Source organism: Siniperca chuatsi, linkage group LG6, assembly GCF_020085105.1.
Source record: "Siniperca chuatsi isolate FFG_IHB_CAS linkage group LG6, ASM2008510v1, whole genome shotgun sequence".
NCBI lineage: Eukaryota > Metazoa > Chordata > Actinopteri > Centrarchiformes > Sinipercidae > Siniperca > Siniperca chuatsi.
Window position 1 is genome coordinate 19,279,441 of NC_058047.1, and position 23,334 is coordinate 19,302,774.

Below are 23,334 nucleotides of genomic sequence, written 5' to 3' on the forward strand. Positions count from 1 at the left end.
CACTGGTCTATTGTGTTTATTGTTTCAGTTCAATCAAGAAAACAGCTTGTCCTGTGAAATGCCATTGAATGTCAACATGTTATACAATCAGTGCAAGAGTTGTCCTCTAAAACTATACAACTTGTCTCAAAATAAAACAGCATCGTTACACACTAAAAGTACATCTTGGCTCATTTTTATTTTAAGTCTTAATCAAATAGTTTAAAAACTTTATTTAGGAGGTAGAAAATAAACTATAACTAAAGAGGCCGATTCAAACATCTCAGCATAGACTTGTTTTATCCTCATGTTAGTTTCTGGCTATACCATTAAAAATATGGCTGTGTCAAGATAATAGATAGTTTAGATTGTGTTAAACACTTATGTACCAAAATATGATTCATTGATCTATAAATTACTATAGCATAGATGTTTTCCATAATATAGCAGCTCTAATAAAACGTGCAGGCTTAAAATCCAAGACAGACTCAGAAAAATTGTGCATTTTTCCTTCATACCTATTAATCTTGCTAAAAACATGTAGCAAGTTCTTAAAAAAAACAAAAACAAAAAAACATACAGTGTATTTCTTTATCCTGTTTAAAGAGATTTTTTTCTTATTTTCAGAATGAGTCATACAGTGAGAACTTAGGGTTAAAGATTTGAAAAAAACCCAAACAAACTACAAAGTCAATGCAAAGAAGTCTGTAATCTCAGGGTGGGACACTTACATTCAGCTATGGCTTCTTCAAGAGCACAGCACCTCCACACAACAGAGGTGAAATAGGATGAAGACAGGGAGATGATCCTAATCCCTCCTACTCTTGTAGGGAGGCCATGGCAGCACTGTTGTGTCACAGTGCAGAGGGTGGCAGAGCCGCCAGGCTGTCCTTGTTGGCCTCCAGGAAGTGGCTACAGGCAGAAAAGGCGCTATAAAAGCTGGATGAGAGGCCAGCGATGTCTGTGGAGATGTAGGGGAGGACACCTGGTGTGGCCTGGTTGTAGTAGGTGATCTGAAACAAAACACATCAGGTCAGATGTGGTGCAGTAAACCACTACAAATTGTAATTACTTTGCTTTAGTTTTGCAGTTATAGTATATATATATATATATATATATATATATATATATATATATATATATATATATATATATATATATATATATATATATATATATATATATATACACACATACATATACACACACACATTATATATATACACACATAGTCATAGCAAGCATGCATGCAGAACTGCGTGCCCCTCTCATTTGGCCAACCTTGGTGACAGTACAGGACTCTTCCCAGATTGTGAAGCCAGCACAGAGCACCTCTCCCCTGGTGCAGTCCTCAGTAGGAGGGTGAGTGGGCAAAGTGACAGAGCGCAAAGCGATCAGATATGGGTCCCTGTGAGGGACAAAAGAGGATAGCATCATGAGATTTTATGAAAGAGGAAGCATCATAAAAATATAATATAAGGTGGAATAGGAAATCAAGAAAAATATGGGGTAGTCAAAATGAAGAAAATACAGCAGTGACAAACAAAATGTGAAATGACACGGGCAAAAACATTTCTAAGTGTTTATTACGTAGTATCTTACAACACCTGGCATCACATGGCTTCCTCCTAGATGCCAGCAAGATAAAGTCCTTGCATTTGCCACCTTTACTGACAGACGGTGTAGCTATGCGATAAAGGGTGTCATCCTCATCTGCATGGTTGATCACCTCACACTCCCTGCAGTGGCCACAAAGCAATGAGCATGTGATAAAATACAAATATTAAAGATGTAGAATTAAATCAACTTTACATCTCACACTACTGTCACTATCAATTAAGACAAATAAGTAATTCTGTAACCCTTTGTTTATTTTGTTGGTTGCTGTAATAACATAATACAACTGAGGAATTTAAAGGATACAGCTGGTGATATTTGACATTTTTCCTGTTGTCAACAAATCCAATGAAAAGACCAAAACCAACAATTAATTTATCCTCATTCCTCTGTGCCACAGACCTCCATTATGAGCAATGAACCACAGTCAATCCCACATACACTGCCCTGCTGCTGTAAAATACTCACGGACGCACCAAATGTGTATTAATCCATGGCTGAAAATAGTCCCCTAAGAAACACCAGAAGAAGAAGAAACAAATAGGGCTGGGGCTGAGTGCCACAGACAGGGTAGGGAAGGCAAGTATTGAGAGACAGACTCAAACATAGTTGGTTTTGGTGTTTTTTTGTGTGATTTGTTGACAATAAGAAAAATATAGAATACCCTCAGAATCATCCTTTAAGCTTATTCTGCTGTTACACTGACTGGAAGTTGCTGTATGCCAGATGACTCTAAATGCCAAAAATGTATGTGTTACTGACTCATAGTGCCGGTCCCACTCCTTTCTCCTCCTCAGGTCTGACAGTAGGTGGAACGTCTGCTCTGCTGGTACGCTGACGTGCATCTCCACCTTGAAACACAGCACGTGGTTTTCCTCCAGTGTGTACAGTCTGACCTAACAATGGAGCAAAGAGGATGTGGGCTCTACATGTATAAATAGGATTCATTGCAGTTATTTTAATGTGCGCATCAAGTTTGACTGCTGTCAAAACGGCCACATTAACTGGTGGGTGCATGAGAGTTTATACATATGGTAATTATAGGTATTTTGAGGATGACAATATTCAGGTCTTGCTCTCTAAATCCCAGAAAATGACTTTTTTTCTGATTTTTTGGGGGCTTTTTGCCTTTATTTGATAGGAACAGCTGAAGAGAGACAGGAATTGTGGGGGAGAGAGAGAGGGGATGACATGCAGCAAAGGGCTGCGAGTTGGATTTGAGCCTGGGCCGCTGCGGTAAGGACTCAGCCTTGTACATGTACATGCACACGATCTACCAGGTGAGCTACTGGGGCGTCCCAGAAAATGACTTTTGTAGAGGGGTGGTGCAGAAGTAAATATTAACTTTCAGCTTTAGGCAACGTTTTCTGACCTTTTCTGCATTATTCCACAATTTAATTAAAGCAATGTGGGCCTATTTCCAGGACAGCCACTGTGACTGTGCAGCTGTAATAATACAGATCAGAATGCATAGTAGAATCACAACAGCTGTAACTATTTAACAAGCTATATCCTGGATGATAATACAAATAATACTGACCTTGTTTTTCTCAGAAGTTAATACCCAGTTGTTTCTGGTATCCATTAGTTTCAGCGCTGATACATTATTGTAGCTCAGGTACATCTGAAAAAAGAAAGGGCTGTCTGAACTCCTGTATACAGTGGCAATATCTAATAAGCCTTACTGAGCATGTGTGCCTCTTATTGCCAGAAAATGCAATACCTGGTTACTTGGATCCCAGGGTACAGACAGAGGCACTTGAGTTTGCTTGCAGGAGATAATGTATTTCCTGTAAAGACATAGGGCACAATGATTTACATTCAGGGACAAAAGAAAGATTTGAGAACCTCACCAATATGAACCTTTTCATTCTAGCAATGATCCAACACATTTGGTTATCAAACAGTGGAGTGAAGATTATACTGGAGGCTGGGTATTTTACAGTTGAACAATGAACTTATTATGCTTGACAGACTCTGCACTTAAGTCTGCTCAGCTGTGATATGCTGCTCTGCCAAGTCATGTGCTGCAGCAGAGTATTGTAAACAATGGATTCTGAAGAACGACGCTGGACAAATAAAGCAATGATGACACTGTTTCCGTATTACTTCCAGTGCTTTATACTGTATCATGAACTATAAGTTCTTTATCAATGTATTTGTTGGTTTTGTAATGATTTATGATGATTCATCTTCCACACAAGGTTGGTTTGTAGTATACTATTGGTATTACAATAGAAGGCATACTTTTCATCAAGTAATGAATACAAATTTCTAAAGGGAGCTGATGGCAGTGCTGTGAGTCCTTTTGGAGATAGATAATATATTTTTTGCATATGGAACAACTTTTACGCTAACAACAACAATATACATATCTGCAATAAACCATGTCAGCCCTCTGATATATCAGTTGGCTGTACAAAGAAGGGGGGATACTAACCTATCAAGGCGAATCTTCCTTCTGGCAATAGCTTCCTGATAACGTCTTTTTCCATCCTGTAATACACGTGAAAACCTAATGTTGAAATCCTCTCAAATCCTTTAAATTAGCTTTTTTTGGCTCCATACTTTACTGTACATTATGTACATCTCAGGTAGCTACAGGACATTCAGAAAACTCACCACAGGCTCAGGTCGTATCCGTGGCACTGTGCTTGGTTTCCTGTCACTGTCCAGCACCTCGAAGGTCATAAAAGCACTATTTATATGGCGCAGAGGTTCTCCTCCCTGGTAGGCCTCAGCACACACTCCCACTTCCATGCTAGAGCACACCATGTATGCAGGCAGGTGGGTTCACAAAAAGATACACACACACACACACGCCTGGCACACTTAGACTGTAAATGTTTAAGTTATAGAGATACATTGCAAACATTTATTAGATAAGTTGAAAGTTATTTGCCCTTTGTGTGATAACAATTTGTCATTATGTGTAGACTCACCTATGTTTAAAGGAATTGTTAACAATGGCTTTCAGTACCAGTCGGTCACCAATATGAGACGGGCCACGAAAATGGAACATGTCTATGGTCCTCAGGGTTGGGTGAGCGTTACACAAGCGACTAGATCAAAGTTTGAAGAAAAAAAAAAGGAAGGTGTTTGTAGTTTGTCTTGTGTGTTGCTGTTTTGAACCTTGGTCTCATTACAAATAATCAAACACAGTACAAACACTGAATCTTTCTCCCTGTTTCCAGTCTTTATGCTAAGCTAAGCTAAATGACTGCTGGCTGTAGCTTCATATGTAACGCAGATATGATATGAGAGTGGTATAGATCTTCTCATCTAACTCAGCAAGAAAGCAAATAAGCATATTTCTCAAAATGTCAAACTATTTCTTTAAACCTAGTGTAACTCTGAAATAAAAGCTGAAAAACTAGGTACACACCTTGCTGCAATTGTAGCCACATTCTCCATCCAGGCCATGATCTGGCCCCCAAACGTGCTGACTTGGTGGTTGGCATGTGGAGGTAGCACCAGCTCCACACTCTCCACTCGTGTCCGCTCGGCTGGCACAGCGTCCTGATACTCCTGGCATTCTCCTGGTGAGAGCGCAAAAACATGGAGCTTTAATCAATCAGATTTTAAATGGTGCTGCCGCCCAGCCAAGTGCTGTGTTATAAAGCCGTACGTCTACAGCCTGTACCCAGTTGAGCTGCGCTGCTGTTTAGTAGGTCTGTAATGATCTCAGCATGGATGAGCCTCATCCTCCTCCGCTCTGCTGCCAGGCTGTACTCCATCTGCTCCATTTGTGTGCGAGGAATCACCTGCTTCAGCTGTACCTGTGTATGCATAACACACACAAACCCAGGGGATGTTGAACTAGCTTTAGTAAAATGCTTTTAAGTCCATATCTTGGCTCTTTCCCTTACCTTTCCAGCTTCCGTTCGTCTGGCAACAAAGGTAGCAAAGGCATGGCAAACCTTCCACTGCCTGTCAGTGTAAAGGTCCTCACAAGTCACCAATATACCCACCTGAAATGAACAGAATCGCCACAATCATATCATTTTTTTCTGACATAAATTGAATGTTCACTATGCTGAATTAAAAGACAATGTCCACCAACCTCCATACTGGACGTGAAGGCTCTGTTGACATTGGCTATGATGTTGACTACCTTTCCCACCCTGGAGTAGACAGACACAGATGCTTCTATTTACTATCAACATGGAGCAGTGATTATAGTATCATCACAATCTCTCTACTGCGAGACATAATGTTCAGTTAGTGTCGATACAAGTTTGGTCACCAACCTCCACCTTTCTCTGCCTGTAACTGGAGCGAAACACTAGTGACCAACATTCCAATTTAGCAGCTAATAATATTTGAAGAGTAAAACTACAAGATCCATTTATTAAGTCATTCTTTAAATTAATGAATTTATTTCACATGATTTTGATTAACTGATTTTGCTAATATCGTTGCCAGTGTTTTGTAACGAAAACCAGACTTTTTAGTATAATTTCCCTTCCAGTTTTGTCTGACTGCACATGACTCTTTTTGTTCTCCCTCACAGTCAGTGCATGCAAAATAACCTGTCTCTGCTACTCAGTTGGAGCTACACCTGGGTAGAGCAGCATTAAGGTTAATAACTTACCCTATGGTGTGTTCAAAATGGATGTCGTCCACAGATGCAGTGATACAGGAACACCCTGCGTGTCTCTCAGCTGGGAGGGGAGAGATTATGCAGATATTTAGGTAGTGCAGCACAAAGTCACAAAGCATCTGCAAACCAGGCAAAGTGAACGCTCATGAGCTGTAAATATGTGCATCTATAAAAAAGGCACACAGAAATAATCTAGCACAGAGAAAGACTTCAGACCTGTTTCAGATTTAAATGCACTTAATTGGTTTATACAGCACCAGAATATATTAATGCCTCAATATTATCTATTGCTTCCATGAGACAATATACATTTGTCAACTGTCACATATTTTTCTATTCCATTTATGCTGTGGTAGCAATCTCTTTAATATTTCTGAATCAATTAGGAAATGTTGCAAATAAATAGGCAGGCAGGACTGCTTTATGGCAATATTGGACTTTTATATATGTGATGAAGTGCCTTAAATGGTTTCTCAATTGATTTTCCAGAAAATTTATATTCTGATGTACTGTATATGAATACCGAAAATATAAAATTTCATATAACATGATTGAAGATAAATACCACCTAAAAAATTCTAGGTGGTATTTGCATTGTGCTCCCCGCCCAAAAAAAAATCTCTCTCTCTCAAAACCTAACATGGCAGCAGCAGATGGCCGCCCACCATTGAGTCTGGTTCTGTCCAAGATTTCTGCCTCTTAAAGGATGTTTTTTCTTGCCACTGTCGCCAAATACTTGCTTCTGGTAGGATTTGTTGGGTCTCTGTAAATAATATTATAAAGAGTATGGTCTAGACCTGCTCTATAGGAAAAGTGCAATGAGATAACTTCTATTATGAATTGGTGCTATATAAATAAAATTGAAGATATTATCCTTGTATGAAACTCAGTGATCTTTCTTGACCTTCGAAACAGCAGTTCGACAAAAAAAATCTTAGCAACAATTCAAACACAATGTCAAACTGTAGCAAAGTACTTTATCATTTCTGAGGGATGTACAGTAGATAAGACTATCATAGTTGTTCCAAGGAGGTCAAGACTGAGACCAGAGCAAATCATGGCCAACACTAAAACAGGTAAGCAACTATCATAACTTCACAAAATAACATCAAGCTTTGGTACAAGTGTGGATGCATTTTTGATGAGCATTTCAATTGTGTATGTTTAAGACACACACACACACACACAAAAGCTCAGTATAGAAATGTCACACCACTTTGGAGACCTGATGGTTGATGGGAAGTCAGTAAGTGAAGATGTCCTGGTTTTTGCATTAGGGGCTCCAACTTCCTTGCTGGGGAACTCCACCCTTACTACCATCAGTGAGGTGTCCTTGAGCAAAGCAGTTAACTTGTAGTTGCACTGGAAAGCTTCTCAATTGTGAATGTGCATGTGTGAATATGAAGTGGAATGTGGGGGTAAAGCACCTGCTCTGAATAACTAAAAGTTTAAAAACTGCCTGGGTTAAGACTGACTACACGTGGTGTGCACATGCATTCCTGTGCATCAAACTTGGTTGAGCAGGAAAGGTACTAGGCTGTGCAGTGATTTCCATTGCAAAACAAAGGACATCTCACACACACATTCAAAATGAATTATTTGAATTATCAGAATTGAATTTATACTGTATGTCCACTACTTCCTGCTAGAACACTTCAGTGGACATGGTGGGATATTCTAGGATAACCATGGTGCATGCTCAGAGTTACAGATGCATGAGCATGTTTAAAGCTTTATGGTCTCCTGCAGAGCAGTTATCATGCTGTAAGAAAACTCCTGAGAGTTTTAAAGTAACAATTTAGCTTATTATTAATTATTTAGCTTATATTTTCTGATGTTTTCCTACCAGACAAGCATGCTGTGGAGTCCATCCACTTCAGCAGCTGTCCAACACTCAGCTCTCCACAGTGGTTGGCATGGCATGGCAGCACGATCTGACTCATCTTCACTTCAGTGGGGTTTCTGTACACTTCCTCACTCTCCCGAATGAACAGAGGGTCCTGCACAGTGTCTGCATATTTCCCCTCTGACGACGTCATAACTCAAAACTATACAGACAGGAAACACAGGAAAAATGTGTTACAGCAGAACCAGGACACTGTCCACTTTAAGTTGGACTCACGTAATGAAGAAAAAATATAATAATTACAAGTACATGTGATCCAAATGTACACAAAATGGTCTCTACAACACCAAAATTTTAAACATATGATTGGAACCTGCATCACTTATTAGAGATAATTTCTACATACATTTTTTTGTTACACCAGTTGTAAACTAAGGACTAAGACAGGGGCTTTTGCTGCTTCAAATCTAGAACATGTCCTAATGTAGAAACACCAGGTCCAGGTTTAATTCAGCAATCCAGATAACTCAGTACAAACCCCAGGCCTCCATTTTAATTATAATGATTAAGAAAAGCACACACTTAATTTGTGGTTTTTAAACACAATATCAAGATAATCCACAGACCTTGCTGTGAGTAGTTTCATGTAGGAACTATCAGTAGAAAGAAAACAGTTCTTACATGAAACTGCTCACAACAAATCTGTGGATTATCATGAGTAACCAGGTCCTGATTTCTGGAAAGAGACATTGCTGTTGAATTTAAATGTAATTTTTTGGCACTTTGAGCACCACAAGCCGAGTGCCATATGGTCCCATTATATTAAAAAAAAAATGCAGAAATCTCTACTGCAGATATCTTCAAAACCCTGCAACTCTCAAACCAAAACAATCTAGATGGATAAATAGCACTACAGGTAAGAGGAAAAATATGTATTTTGGATTTTGGGGTGGACTGTCCCTTTAAGTGTTCAGTCTGAAGCACCACTACCAACAGACAGACATTTGTAATGTTAAAATGCCTACAGTTTTGTCCACCAGTAAATCTGAAAACGGCAGTTTGGACCAGTGCTGCAACATAAGACGCTTTAAATAATCTGCAACTCAGTTTGTCCTTAGAGGAATTGCTCAATATTTCTCCCCTAACTCAAGGATCAGGAAAAACCTGAAATGCCTATTTATGTAATTACGCATTTGATGGTACTGCTTCTCAGCTATCAATGAATGCAATTGTACATACAATCTTTTTTTTTTTTTCATTTTTATTGCAGGCTGGGACTGGTCTTTTTAGAGCAGTTTTAATCAAGCTGACGCAGAAACTATTTCAAGGCACATACAAACTATTTTAAGACATGTCGCTAAACGGGGTATTCATGGAAACTATTTGTTGGGATAGAAGTGTTTGACCATAACATGAGCTCCAGTGGGGCGCAGTGGTCACCTGTCTTTCCTGTTATCGATGACAGGAGCTGTGACCTTTATTGACTTCAAGAGAAATGAGACATTCACCAAAGAATAAGAACATCTCAGGCGGACTATAGCGGTATTAAAGCCTGCTATTTCTTCTGCAAAACATGTCGCCACCAGTAAACACACCAACGTATTTCACGCTGAAAACAAATTAAATAAAATGCCTTACCCAGTTTAAAAGTTACTGCTGGTGGTGAAGTTCGTCAAGTGCCAATGAACGTCGGCTACAAAACGTTAACACCGGCTGAGAAACTGCCGCCTGCGACCCGGACCGTGGCTCTTTTCATTTCACCCATTCCTCAATAACACAACAACTTACTAAACACACACATGCACACACACGCCACAGATTTACTAAACAGTTTCACCACTGGAGGGAGAGGGAGAGGGAGCGAGACCGTCCCCTGTAGTGGTTACAGTTACGTCCACATTTTTAAGGTGGAACTGTAGTGACCCCTTCTTTAGAGGCTGCTCAAAAAGACATCCAACGCACAATCAATTAGGACGAATATTTGAGTGTAGATCATCTTGTCCATACTCTTATTCATATAAAATAACGACACAAACTCTGTGTCAAATGTTATGGATACTAAAACTGTAAACAGTAATGTGTTTTTTTAAACCTAGCTTCAATTTTGAATCTCTTCCATAGGCTACTTAAGTTAATTAAACCCTTGAAAGTTTCTTCATGAGGCCAACCAACAACGATCTCTGCTGAGGAACCCACTTATCTAGTCTTTTACTTACTACTTGAGACTTTTTATTGATTTGCTATATATTATAGGCCTATATATTTGCTTATTGACTTCCAGATCATCACCATTTTTTGGTTCTGATGAGGCGAAACCTAGTTGTTCTTCCTATAATCAGAATCAGAAATACTTTATTGATCCCCGAGGGGAATCTCTTTTGCTTCAGCATCACGTCAGTGCACACAGGAATAGAAGTACTAAGCAAAAAATATAATACTCTATAATACAGGTCAGATAAATTAAGTACCAAGTGGGTATAAGTATAAAATAAAATAAGTGTGAAGTACAAAGTGGGTTTACCGGTTGATGATAATTATACGGTATAAGGTAACAGTGCATGAACTGCCAGGTTAAGTGTAGCTTATTAAGATTATAATGAGACGGAGGATATTGCACAGCTGGTTGCTGATAATTAATATACTTAAAAGCCCATAAAATATAAAAGTATAGGGCCCTTTTGATATGGAGCCCCAGGTTATCAGACGAGTCAAAAATATTGACTGAATATATCTAATAAAATGTAAGGGCCTGCTGTTAAATAGTTAAATAATCAAAACGGAGGGTCAAAAGAAATATAAACTTTGCCTTTAACCTCCAATCAGTTGGTTAAAAAACCTTTTCAGGGCTCCATAGTTTGGAGATGATATAAGTCTTATATCATAATTCTGTAATATTAGAAATAATTCTTAGATTGCATATGCTCTCCTATATATCAATTTATTTTATTGTAAAAATTAATTTCGAAAGAAAAAAAATCACATGTCACATCACATGTTAATTATCAGAGTAGTTCATTTACACTGCATAGGTCAGAGTCAAGACAAGCAAACAATTACAGGGGAACTAATTTCTTCATTAAATTACGCTCATTGATATCAAAGCTATCAACGTCAAAACAGCAAACTGAAAGTACGAAAAGGCAGACCTTAAGGCAAATGGCGCTCCCATTGGTTGCCGAGAGCATCAGTCATGCCTGGCCCCGCCTCTTCCCCCCGGACCAGGCTCGGTTGAGTCGTCGGGTTGAGGAGGAGTGCGGTTGGAGTGCGAGAGGGTCGCGGCCGCGATGATCTGACAGATGAAATAGCGAAAAAAAGAAAGCGAAGGCGGGCGTCCTCCCACACAAAACAATGTTCCCCAAAGGCAAAGGCACCCCGGTGCCGTCGGACGGCCAAGCACGAGAAAAGTAAGCTCAGAAACGTTTATTATTGTGTGTTTTTTCCCTCGTAAGTTTTTCCCTCTTGCTCTCTGTTGTTCGCTGGACAGGCTAACAGCAAGAGGCGATTTCCTCCTACCGAGAGTGGAATTGAATGAACCGCCTTGTCTGCTCGCCATTCCTCCCCTGAGCTGTGTTTCTGCTACCTTTGGCTCATTGCTGTCTCTTTACTCCTCTACACACCGAGTCCGAGTTCAGTTTGGTTGTGTTTTAACCGGCGGTTGTCTCATATTTTTTCGGTTATTCAGCCGAGAGCACGGACAGGAGAAAACAATAACATCGCCTTGCCACACAGTACATTGTTTTCTCTGTTGCGCTCTGGATAGGCTCCGTTTTTATTTTCCTCAGCCCCATCAGTGCCACCAGGATACCTTACCTAGCTAATACACAGCAGGCTGGTGGGTTGTTTTTTCGTTTCACATCACGACGTTAAATTACACTGTTGCTTTAGTACTTTCTTTTAACCTTTTCATTGTAGTGAATCTTAACCAGGTTTGGCTTGGTTACACAGTCCCCATTTAATTTTTTTTGGCATAGGCTATTTGGCAGCCATTGTTCAGAGGGCCTGTACCCGACTCTAGTCACTCAGTGTGCCCGGTGAAGAAGATTTAACCTGTTGTTCGACGTTTATTTTTTTCCAGTTGTTAAATTAAACCTAAAATTATGTTGTTTTTTTCACACAGGTTGGCTCTATACGTCTATGAGTATTTGTTGCACATAGGAGCACAGAAGTCTGCACAGACCTTTTTATCAGAGGTATGTGGAATTTTGGGAAGAAAATGTTAAATCATACTGTAATGTCCTTTTTTATTTAAACACTTAATTTGCATGTAAATGTACTGCATGTACTCTTTTAGGAACAACAATATTAAAATGTTTTTAATAAACACCCATGGATAAGTATTGAAATCCCCCTTTTCCTAGATCCGATGGGAGAAAAACATAACACTCGGAGAACCCCCTGGATTCCTACATTCCTGGTGGTGGTAAGAGATTAATGTTCTCGCCTCCCTGTAAACATGTCCAGGGGTTGGTTGTGTGGTTTTGTTTGCTTTATGACCTGTCTTGTCCACAGTGTATTCTGGGACTTGTATTGCGCTGCACCAGAGAGGAGAGAGACATGTGACCACTCCAGCGAAGCAAAAGCCTTCCATGATTACGTGAGTAGTGCTTACATGGGAACTGTTGCACAAATTGCTCTGTCTTCTGCTAAAGAAGACAACAACTTTGCTATCAAGGCAAGGAAGTGGTGTAAATAATGGCCTCCAACTCGGGTTGTGCAATGAGTCCATTTTTTTTTTTTTTGGAGCTATCGGAGCAAAGTCCTCATAATCTCTGTTTGTCAACACTCAAGTCTTGACAAAACCTCCTACATTTCTCTTCAAGAGTGATACAGCTGTCGTACTTAAGGTTATTGTGATTCCCTTTTAGCTTGAAGAATGATCATGATTCACCCTAAAATGATGTCTGTCTGATTTCTGCTTTTTTCTGCTTTCTTCAGTATGTTTTGGACATTGGTTTAGAGATGTAAGTCATTTTGTATTTCCCACTGCTCCTCTGTAGCTATATTTAACAACCAAACGCACATTGGGACGCTGTGTGTTTTTATTTATTTATTTATTTTTCCTTCTCCTGAATTGACCATCGGCCATCTTGCCCTGTCGCTGGGTCGAATGATGCGCCCAACAATGAGCTTTATAGGCTTCTGGGAAAATGATGCTGATGTCAGCATGTCCTGAGTCAGACCTGTCGAGTGCTCTCCCCTAATCCACGCTCAAGCTCCCTGCCTCAGTTGTGAAGACAAAAAAGAACCTGCTGTGTGTTCTGCTCAACTTCCGAGACTCGATACACGCAGCTTGATTTTTTTTTTTAATTTTTTTTTTTTTTTTTTGACAAAAGCTGATGTGTGGTAGCTCAAGTGCATGTTGAAACACATCCTAATGATTTGAAACTGAAGAACTGTAAAGGCAGTCTTGGATCCAAAATCTATGAAATGTCACTCCTCATTCTGTAGCACATTGCTCCTCTTATGATAGCACTTCCATATTTGCATGGTATGGGTGTTTTGCATCCTGATTATAATGCCATTTTAGAGATGGTGTTTATTATTTATTTATTTTTTGTCATGTGCTACATTGTTTCCTGCTTTGAGTCAGCATTCAAAAAGAAGATCAAAAAGAGCCTCACGAGGATCAAAGAAAGTGTGAACTGCTTGCCGGTGGCTTCTGCTGTTCCCATCCATGTGTTTCTCTGGCCTTATCTGAAAAGATTAAACGAGCATCGTGTAGCTGATGCAAATAAAATAAAGATACTAATTAGGTTTTGCTGTATGAATACAGCCAAGGAAAGACATTGGGGGTTAAGGAGTCTTCTCAGGGTGACTGATACACAGCCCAGCTTGTAGTCGGTGATCGGTTGGTATCAGACAGGAAGGGGTTAAAATGGAGATGTTGGTCCTGCTCTTGGCAGATAGGGTTGTCAGGGTAACAGGCCTCCTGATCTGGCAGGTGACCTAGGAGCCAGGAGAGAGGCTACAGCGTGGCTCTGCCCTTTTCAATAACCACATTCCTTGTTATTCTAATTCATACAGACAAAGGAGGAGTGCGTTTTGTTTGAAACCAGCCTTTATTCACCTAGCCTACTATATAGTAATTGATTGTGATATCTTTGATTGCTTTAGGTGCTTGTTTTGGTAGGATATGTTTTTGTAATGTGTGGTTGTATCTTAAATTGCAGAATACAATATAGTGTCAGAGCTTTCAGAGTTCTTCATCTGTTTTGGAGAAATCATGTTTCCAAATATTAATCATTGTATTGTTAAAATTCTCTCCCGTTTAAGCAAAGGTTTAAGAACAATTAAACTCGTTTTTCTAAAATCATTTTGCAGTTTCCCTTATATTATAATGAGGAAACATCCTCAGGCCTGTTTTGAAAGGTTAAACAACACAAAATAAAATGTTATGTTGCAGCCCTTGGTTTGACTGAGACCATTTTCATAACATGGAAAACATTTAAGCAAATGAGGGAACAGTGAAACGTCAGTCTGAGCAGTGTGCTGCTGTGGTGGGGAGCTTTGTGAGTTTCTGTGCGGTTGGCTCTCCCCGACATCTTGTGGTTGCCCTTCACTCTGATGTTGGTTCTCCTTGTGTTCATTTGTGGATGTTGGGGTTCAGGCAAGTGTGTGTGTGTGTGTGTGTGTGTGTGTGGACAGTACTAGTCCTTGGACCCTAGCCTTTGTCTAGGTGTGGGGGAGGTGAGTGATGCCCTGTTAGCCGGCAGCGCTCGTAAAGCCCCGGAGTCTTCACACTGGGCCTGATGAACACTCCCCAAGGGGCCCTGTCGCCATGGCGTCAACGGCTGATTGATGGCTGTCATGGAGCTGTGGGGCAGATTGGAAAAAGGAAAGGGGAGTGGCACTGTGGCATATGCCCAGCATCCACCACCGTGAAGGAGCTGTGGGAATATACAAGAGGAGGGGGTTGGGGAGGAAGAGAGGAGGGAGATGAGAAGTGGAAGGGACCTGCTAAAAGTAACCAGAGAGAGCATCCAGTCAGGATCCAGAGTGGGTTTTATGATGTTGATTGATGGTTAAACATTTACAAGCTAAACATAGGGGCTGGTTTCTTTTGAGCGTTGCTTCCAGTGGAAGAAGTGAGGCTGTTAAGAGCACACTAGGTCAGGAGCCAGCAGTTGGGTGGTCTGTGCTGCAGCCCCCCCCCCCAATAATTTCTCCTTCACCCCCTTTTAAATCTTACATTTAGTCTTCTTTCTGTTTGCATCTCTCTCTGTGTATACCCCTGCTTTTTCACAGTTACCTCAGTCAACCTCTTGGTCATCCTCACCCTCCTCTCTCTTTCCTTTTTTCTCTCCCCCTCTCGCTTTGTTTTTGTAAAGAGAGCACAAGCACATCCGCCGCCACTCTGGCCTTTTGTAACCTCCTTCAGTGATTCAAGAATACAGGGAAAAGTTGTTTGGCTGGAATTGCTTGCTTGTGTGCTCTTAAATACACACACATACACGCTGAATCATGGTGGTGGGGGGTGGGGGGTCTGTCTTAAAGGAGGTCCCCTGGGGAGTTGTAAGGAAGGCCCCAGACAAGAGCCTCATAGCCCGGGGCAGGGCTGAGACATCTGCCCCTTTCCTGTACCAGAGAGTCTTTGTAGAGACGTGGCTCGTTTAGACCGAAAGCAGCATCAGGCTGTTTGGGAAAGTCCAGCAAGCACAGCTGTGGGCTTTAGTGGGACATGATAAAGATCTAACATAACATGCCTGGAAACCCGCCATGCACGTTGCTTTTCAGTCTGGCAAACCATTTCTGACTTCTACAGAGCTGTGTAGATTGTTGACATTTTATGACTTTGTGGTCAATACCTTTTTAAATACAGCTTTGTTTTACTTAATTATTTCTTTGCAGGCCTCTTTCCAGGAATGAGCTATTTAAGGGTAGAGGAACAAAACTAACTGCAGTTGCTGTTTCACTTCAAAGGGGCCAGACAATGTGGTTGTATGAACATATGCTACTCTACTATGAAACTAGCCATAAACTGTAGATCAATCTTTATCTAAAATAAACAGAGTAACCTCTTCCTCCAGTTGCATCAGGAATGTCTTTGGAGACAGAATTTAATTAATAAATTCGGTGAGAATATCAACCCAACTTGTCTTTCTGTCACAGTGAACTTAAATATACTTAAAAAGTGAAGTCTGGGACACAGCTTCATCGCTGCTACCTTATGTAAATATGTAAACTTCAAAAAATGTCCAATAAAGGAAAATGCTGTGCCTGTGACACTTTAAAATAATCTATGATGGGAAGTGAAGACTTTTTATAAACGTAAAAACAAAGCATAAAATGAATAAATAAATCTAGCTGGAATAAACATGTGGCATTGTGAGAGGCCTTTATCACGTTTGGACCTGGTAAAGTTAGGCACCATGCCCTCATTTGAGCTTTAAAACATAGAAATGCTAGATTTAAATAAATTCTATGCTTCATTGAAAGAAATTAGATCCCTACGAGGGTGGGTTTGCTTGCCAGGAAGTTACAAAATACTAGTTACCATGAATTTTGAAAAGCGCTCAGAACTAAGAATGATGTGTGTGTGTGTGTGTATACACTCACCGGCCACTTTATCAGGTACACCTTGGTAGTACCAGGTTGGACCCCCTTTTGCCTTCAGAACTACTTTAATTCTTTGTGGCATACATTCAACAAGGTGCTGGAAACATTCCTCAGAGATTTTGGTTCATATTGACATGATAGCATCACACAGTTGCTGCAGATTTGTCGGCTGCACATCCATGATGTGAATCTCCCGTTCCACCACATCCCAAAGGTGCTCTATCGGATTGAGATCTGGTGACTGTGGAAACCATTTGAGTACAGTGAACTCATTGTCATGTTCAAGAAACCAGTTTGAGATGATTTGAGCTTTGTGACATGTAGCGTTATCCTGCTGGAAGTAGCCATTAGAAGATGGGTACACTGTGGTCATAAAGGGATGGGCGATTCTCTGTAAACACTAGAGAAGAAAATCCCAGCAGATCAGCAGTTTCTGAAATACTCAAACCAGCCCATCTAGCACCAACAACCATGCCACTTTCAAAGTCACTTAAATCACCTTTCTTTCCCATTCTGTTGCTTGGTATTAACTTCATCAGATTGTCATGACCATGTTGACATGCCTAAATGCATTGAGTTGCTGCCATGTGATTGGCTGATTAGATATTTGCGTTGATGAGCAGTTGAACATGTGTACCTATTAAAGTGGCCAGTGAGTGTATGTGTAACACTTGACCATATAGTGCAAGTGACTCAATTCTTAGGCTATGGTGGAAGTTTTATGGTATATTCAGTGTGTAAACCACAAAGTTTACTAGATGTCAATAAGGCACAGGGAACTGATCACAATACTTACATCTAAATATATATATATATATATATATATATTAGTTCCTCTCCTTGCAACATTCATGGTATATCCCTGACTCTATAATCTCTGTGCTTTTTAGTTCTGGTCATAAACCATAAAGCAGTATATAATAGTCTAAAACAGTCAATAATGTGCCTATAGCTCTAGCTAGTATCCTTTCCAAAGTGTTTCATGGAGTTCTGTGGGGCAGGTTAGAATTGGTTATCTCACAAATTATACTTCATTTGGCTTGAAAGCATGGAACGAAATTCAGTGGACATGCTTTTAAATATCTTGGGCAGATGATTTAGTGGATGATAGATAATATATATACTATTAATTTACTATATTGACAGTAATGTCAACGTAAATTATGACCCCAGGCGAATACACTTGTATGTAAATTTTATGCGCTTGATTTATGTCATAGTCCCACTGTTCAGGGCTCTTACTGTGTGCCTCTGTAAACTGCTCACAGTGTTGTAGGTAAAAAAAAAACAACAACAAAAACCCAGCAGTATTCAGAGACTTAGTCGCTTACAATAATGCCATGAGGATGTTATTGTGTGTATCAAGTTTTAGGTCACTTGTCGTGTGATCGTCAGCATGAATGCTCCGTCATGTCAGGCAAAGATCAGAAACCTATTAAATCAGGTCAGATCGGATAAGGTAGAAAACAGCATCATTGATGAATTGCTAAATCCTACCAAGAGCTGCATGTTATGCAGTGCTTTATTTGGCCTTAAGAGTGTTGCATCTTCCCACCATCGCATCATCACAGTGCTTTTATTATGACTGTGTGTATGTATGTACATTTTTTTTTTTTATCAATGTGTTTTATGTATCATATATGTTGCTGTGTTTCTCGATTATTTGAAATGTGTCCAACGTCTGAAATAAAGTAAACATTTGGCCCTGCAGATTCACCAAAATAAAATTCTGGTGTTGACTGTGGACAAATAAAAAAAAAAAACGAGAGAGAAAAGTACAAACTGTCATCACTGAGCGAGCACTGTGTTTCTTGTGCTGTTGGTAAAAAACATCATAGACCAGCCAGGTCACCAAACATGCACATGCTGTGTGCATTTAAGTGGAATCACGTTTTATTTGAGGTTTTTTTTTTTTTTTTTTTTAAAGTACTGTAGGTGCTCCACAGGCTGTGAATTTGAGTGAGTCATTGCAGGTCTAGAAGTATGTATTGTGACATTTGCATCTTAATCAGTTAAAAATTAAGTCAACTTTGAATCTTAGTTGAAATGTATTCATACACAGATTTAGCAAATTCTGAGAGCAACCATTTTTACTTGAAGGGTCTGGGGAGTTGAGAGTAACTCGTCAAGATGGGTGAGAAAGTAAATGGAGTGCAAATTTGGTCTGTGGAGCAACTGAGACCTCCTTCTTCTCTTACACTTTTATAGCAGTAATTCTATTAAAAACAACTCAGATGTTAGCCATGTTTGAGGATTTCTCACCCTTGCATCTCGATGATTTTTCTACACCATCCTATGACACCACCCAGTAAACGAATGGGATTTACAGGCTGTCTGTGTCTCTGTGTCCGTATCCCAGTGGTGGTGTGGCCTGATGAGATGTGACTCTTTCCTGCGGCCTCACTTCTCTCCCTGCTGAGGCATTTCACAGTGGCCCTGCAGTGGCAGCCTGAGCAGATATAATTAGGGGAGGTGCAGTCGATACCAGGGAGTGTGTTGGCTATTGACCATTGATGTCTGTAGAGCCGTAGAGCTCTGGACAGCGACAAGGCGTGTTTGTGTGTGGGTTCTGGTACATCCGTCCTTGTAGTAATCATTGCTTGTTTGTGTACATCTACACTGTAACGTGAATGAGGTACGCATTAACAAATGGGACTGAAGGAGCTTCTCTCATTTTGTAGCTGTTCTTTTGAAGCTAAACCCCACAGCTCTGAAGACATTAGCCCATCTCAGATTGCTTCAGCTACAGGGAAGAAAAACTCAGTCAATTGAGAGCGTGTGACCGAAGCAAATGGCACATTAGTGAATTAGGGCTGCGGTTTGAGCAGGAAATCGGCCCAGCAAGCCCCTGCTGTGTAGCAGCACTTTAGAGCCACTCACTCAGTGAATCCCACTGATACTTATCTGATCCACTGGATCCTGGATCAGTAAGGCTCAGAAGCCTCAATAACACCCCTTTCATACTGGAGAACCACAAATGATGCAGGTCTACCGAATGCATGTTGGTGCTCTGTTTCTTTCTCTCTTAAGATGAGTCGAGGGTGGGTTAAAAGATGTTTAAACAGCAATTACATGGAGTCTGGACAAGGATCATGGAGCCTGGTGACATAATGCACATTAACCCATTCAGATCAAAAGCCAACACAGGTTTAGCCTGCGTCACTGAGTTAAAGAGAATATTCGATTTCTCAGATGTGCTCCTCCTGTGACTAGCTGTGCCAAGAACCTCAGTCATGAAGGGATGAAATCGATTTCCAACAATAACATTTCATCTGCATGTTAAAGCTCTGTGCGTGTACTAGGATTGCAATTTGTCTTAACTAGTCAGCTTATCATGTGCAGCACATTTAGAGATTGTTTTGTCTCTTCTTTTTTCTTAGAGTGCTGCAGCAGCCCCCAGTCCTGTGATGGGAGGGATGCCCCCTGGTGAGGGCATGCCTGGAGGACCCATGCCACCCGGCTTTTTCCAGGTCAGCCAATCGCCACACTGATGCTGTCTGTTACTGTTAGGAATATTCTTAAATCGACTTGACCCCCACATTTACTGTTTTTGCTTGATAAATCACTTCATAATCAATAATCAAAACTGTCATAAATTAGCTTTGTGTTAATGAACAATTTAATTAGTGGACTGATCATTTTCCTAGCTGCACTACTGCAGGCTCCAGCTTTGTAAAATGTGGTCAGGGTTTTGTTCATCTTATGAAGCTATAGGTCTACACATTGGTGTCTATACTGCTTTTGCCTTTTGTTTTGCTCCACTCTGCTCAGTGAACTTGTAGTAAACGTCATAGACGTTCTGTCTGCCTGGGCCCCTCCAGTGCTGTAAACAGGCAGGCGTGGCCTGGCCATTTTCCCTAATGGAGAAATCGAAAGGTGCATCACCTACTGTAAATCAATATCTCATGAGGATAAACTCTTGGCAGGCAACTGGGTGGAACTGGCTCTAAGAGGTGACATAAAATTACAATGTTGCTCTGCCTCCACTAGACCAAACTATTCACTTTAAATCCACCATCTTATTATGTACTAGAAGCCACAAATGCGTGACTCATTATGTGATCATGTTAATATCAGGAAAGACATTTTGACATTGATACATGAACGCACACACACTTTCATACTTTCCATACCAGAATCCATTGGAGGAGGCTCAATTAGACCCCTTACTCTCTATCAGATCAGCAGCATTAGTGACACAGTGCCGGTGTTTAGTGTTGTTATACAGCTAATTGCATAGAGCTTAATTGGCGCTGTTAATTCAGGGAAATTAGCACTGATAACATGCTGCATGCAGCAGGCTTCTTAATGTCTTGACTGACAGGCAAAAGAGCACACATCCTCTCCATCTCTATCTCTTTTCTCTCATTCAAGGCTAAGTCATTTGCTTGCTCTTTTCTGCTCAGTCTCTCACTTTTACAGTGTTCACTACATGAAAATCTTATTTTTGTACATTTTTACTTTTTTTTTCGCCACATTTGGTTCTTGCACTCCAACTGTCCTCTGCCCTGCAGTAACCCTGCTTCTCTCTGTGCCCCTCTTTTGTCACTTCTGTTTTTCTCTCCCTCTTTCTCTCTTCGTCTCATCCTCCCCTCCCTCCCTTCTCTATCGTCCTCCTTGCCTCTTTATTTTGTGCGATGCCACAGGGTCCTCCTGGTCCCCAGGGCTCTCCTCACCCTCAGCCTCCTCCCCCTAACAGTATGATGGGACCTCACAGTCAGGTAACACTCCCTCTCCCTCTTTCTCTCTTTTTCTCTGTGTTTGCTATCTGTGGTCATTTGGGAATGCTGGTTTTCAGTGCTGATGCTTCATGCTTTGGCATTCGTCTCAGCTTAATGCTTTATGCTGCTTTCAGTATTCACACAAACATGCTATTAAGAAATTAGAATACTACCACATTTTGAGAGATTTGTCACTTTTTATTGAAAGCTCATGGAGCAATGTTGTTTCTGTTGTAGTCCTTCATGTCGCCTCGCTTCGCCGGAGGCCCAAGAGGTCCCCCCATCAGGATGGCCAACCAGGTAGAGCGCACACACACACACATACACACACACACTGTAGATGCAGAATACATAGCACATATTTAAAACTGCAATTTCATTGGGTTTTATCTCTGTTAGCCACCAGGTGGAGGACCGGGTCCTCATCCCATGCTGCCCAACATGGACCCTACACGACCACAAGGTGTGACTCACTACTGTATTCTCTTAAACTACATACTACACCTGCAGTAGAGAAATTATTTCCTGGCTCCTCTCTTCATATAAATTTCTGTTTTCTCTTCCAGGACATCCAAACTTGGGACCAATGCAGAGAATGAGCGGCCCTCGAGGCATGGGACCCATGGGGCCTGGCCCTCAGGTAGGTTTTGTGAAATCCAAACCAAAGCTATTCTGATGGTCTTAATAGCCATATCAGTGTTTTTTCTCTTATTACTGTACCCTGTGGTTTAAATCCTTAAAATTAATTTTCACAAACAATTTTATGATATTTGGTTGTTTTCTCAGAACTTTGGTGGTGGGATGAGGCCTCCACACAACACCATGGGTCCTGGTATGCCAGGAGTGAACATGTGAGCCTTCTGTTATTTGTAAATATATTCTCTCACGTCTTTCAACCGTAATTGCATTATTTAACTAAAATTACTATTGGTATTAACCATCTAGGGGCCCAGGGACTGGTAGGCCATGGCCCAATCCCAACAATGCCAACTCTGTGAGTACTAATGCAAAAACACAGACACGCACCCAGAAAAATACCGGTTCAGATTGCAGTCGGATCTCCTCTCAGAGCTGCTGAGGTCTGATGTGTTCCAAGTTTCTAGTCTGGGATGTAATTGTAGCATTATGTGTCACCGTTTCCACACACAGTTGGACAGACAGCCATAATGGTATTAGGATGATCGAATGATGAATGATGACATTTTGAGGTGTAGAAATGGTTTGCACTCACCCATTTCTGGTCTGTAATGTTTGTGTTTTTGGTTTCAGATGCCTTACTCATCACCCTCTCCTGGTGCATATGGGGTGAGAGCACATCCTAGCATCTTAACTTAACATATACTATATGAATTTCAGCTTAGGAAAATAACATTTTAAAGACAGTTAATGTTAATGTGTCTTGTCTTAATTTTTTGACTTATTTTTGACTTTGACTTATTCTCCATAGGGCGCTTCTGGAGGTGGGGGACCCCCAGGAACTCCCATCATGCCCAGCCCTGCAGGTTAGTGCTTCCCTGACCTAAGTTGTTAATTATTACCCTTTTCATGCACTATCCAGTACCATTTATATGTATGATTGCACCTTTTCCAGACTCAAACAACTCTGGTGACAATTTGTACACCATGATCAACACTGGACCCGGCAACCGAAATAATGTAAGTTGCTTTTCATCGTTCTCTTCATTCTGCATTAAAGGTGGATATTGTGATCATTGAGTCAAGTAGAAGTACTATTAGTACAGTTAGCATAAATTTGAAGACAGAGCACTTTCTAGAAATGTATTTTTGTATCTCACTATCTACCTAATTACTGATATCCCTTTTGCACCAAGCCCACAACCCTTATCAGTGTTGTTTGTTTTAACGACACACCTAAACATCAGGTTCAGCCCTGTGAATGTAATGGGGGTTACTAAGTTTGTAAAGGGGTTTACAGAGGACAACAATTAAGTGGCTGAGGTATTCAGAGTGTTGTGAGCTCCACTGGTTGTTATGAAAAGCATGTACCATTA

The 23,334-nt window shown here is 40.7% G+C and overlaps 2 protein-coding genes across 10 annotated transcripts in view; one reads left to right on the forward strand and one right to left on the reverse strand.

Annotated features, from left to right (window-relative positions):
* Window positions 1-11,321, reverse strand: acot11b (acyl-CoA thioesterase 11b). Of its 7 annotated transcripts, none has more exons than XM_044200411.1 (16): window positions 11,192-11,321; window positions 8,046-8,247; window positions 6,191-6,260; window positions 5,660-5,720; window positions 5,466-5,567; window positions 5,240-5,375; window positions 4,982-5,135; window positions 4,539-4,658; window positions 4,219-4,357; window positions 4,037-4,092; window positions 3,320-3,386; window positions 3,137-3,220; window positions 2,359-2,492; window positions 1,587-1,718; window positions 1,208-1,387; window positions 1-992 (listed from the first exon to the last, which is right to left on the reverse strand). In XM_044200411.1, exons 2-16 carry the CDS (start codon window positions 8,236-8,238, stop codon window positions 788-790), a joined length of 1,833 nt encoding a protein of 610 aa, XP_044056346.1. In that variant the 5' UTR covers window positions 8,239-8,247; window positions 11,192-11,321; the 3' UTR covers window positions 1-787. The 7 variants fall into 7 exon arrangements, 6 of the variants coding, with proteins under 6 accessions (XP_044056346.1, XP_044056345.1, XP_044056347.1 ...); XM_044200410.1 differs by lacking the exon at window positions 11,192-11,321 and adding an exon at window positions 9,684-9,949; XM_044200412.1 differs by lacking the exon at window positions 11,192-11,321 and adding an exon at window positions 9,684-9,945 and having other exon boundaries at window positions 1,261-1,387.
* ssbp3b (single stranded DNA binding protein 3b) overlaps window positions 11,310-23,334 on the forward strand; it is a 16,913-nt gene continuing 4,888 nt past the window's right edge. The window contains exons 1-14 of one of the 3 annotated variants that reach the window (XM_044200421.1): window positions 11,310-11,449; window positions 12,163-12,235; window positions 12,404-12,465; window positions 12,555-12,639; window positions 19,982-20,071; window positions 21,248-21,322; window positions 21,560-21,622; window positions 21,722-21,785; window positions 21,889-21,962; window positions 22,109-22,173; window positions 22,268-22,316; window positions 22,592-22,627; window positions 22,770-22,824; window positions 22,914-22,978. In XM_044200421.1, the coding sequence (XP_044056356.1) occupies window positions 11,394-11,449; window positions 12,163-12,235; window positions 12,404-12,465; window positions 12,555-12,639; window positions 19,982-20,071; window positions 21,248-21,322; window positions 21,560-21,622; window positions 21,722-21,785; window positions 21,889-21,962; window positions 22,109-22,173; window positions 22,268-22,316; window positions 22,592-22,627; window positions 22,770-22,824; window positions 22,914-22,978 (912 nt within the window). In that variant the 5' untranslated portion in view covers window positions 11,310-11,393. Of the gene's footprint in view, window positions 11,450-11,623; window positions 11,878-12,162; window positions 12,236-12,403; window positions 12,466-12,554; window positions 12,640-19,981; window positions 20,072-21,247; window positions 21,323-21,559; window positions 21,623-21,721; window positions 21,786-21,888; window positions 21,963-22,108; window positions 22,174-22,267; window positions 22,317-22,591; window positions 22,628-22,769; window positions 22,825-22,913; window positions 22,979-23,334 lie in introns of those variants that run through there. The other 2 variants (XM_044200423.1, XM_044200422.1) reach the window with 2 other exon arrangements.

Coding starts and splice junctions, on each gene's coding strand:
- acot11b (XM_044200411.1), bottom strand. CDS start 8,238: ATGACGTCGTCAGAGGGGAAATATGCAGACACTGTGCAGGACCCTCTG. Junction 3,387..4,036: donor AGGAAGATTCGCCTTGATAG/GTTAGTATCCCC, acceptor ATGTCTTTACAG/GAAATACATTATCTCCTGCA. Junction 2,493..3,136: donor TAACTTCTGAGAAAAACAAG/GTCAGTATTATT, acceptor CTCCATTGTTAG/GTCAGACTGTACACACTGGA.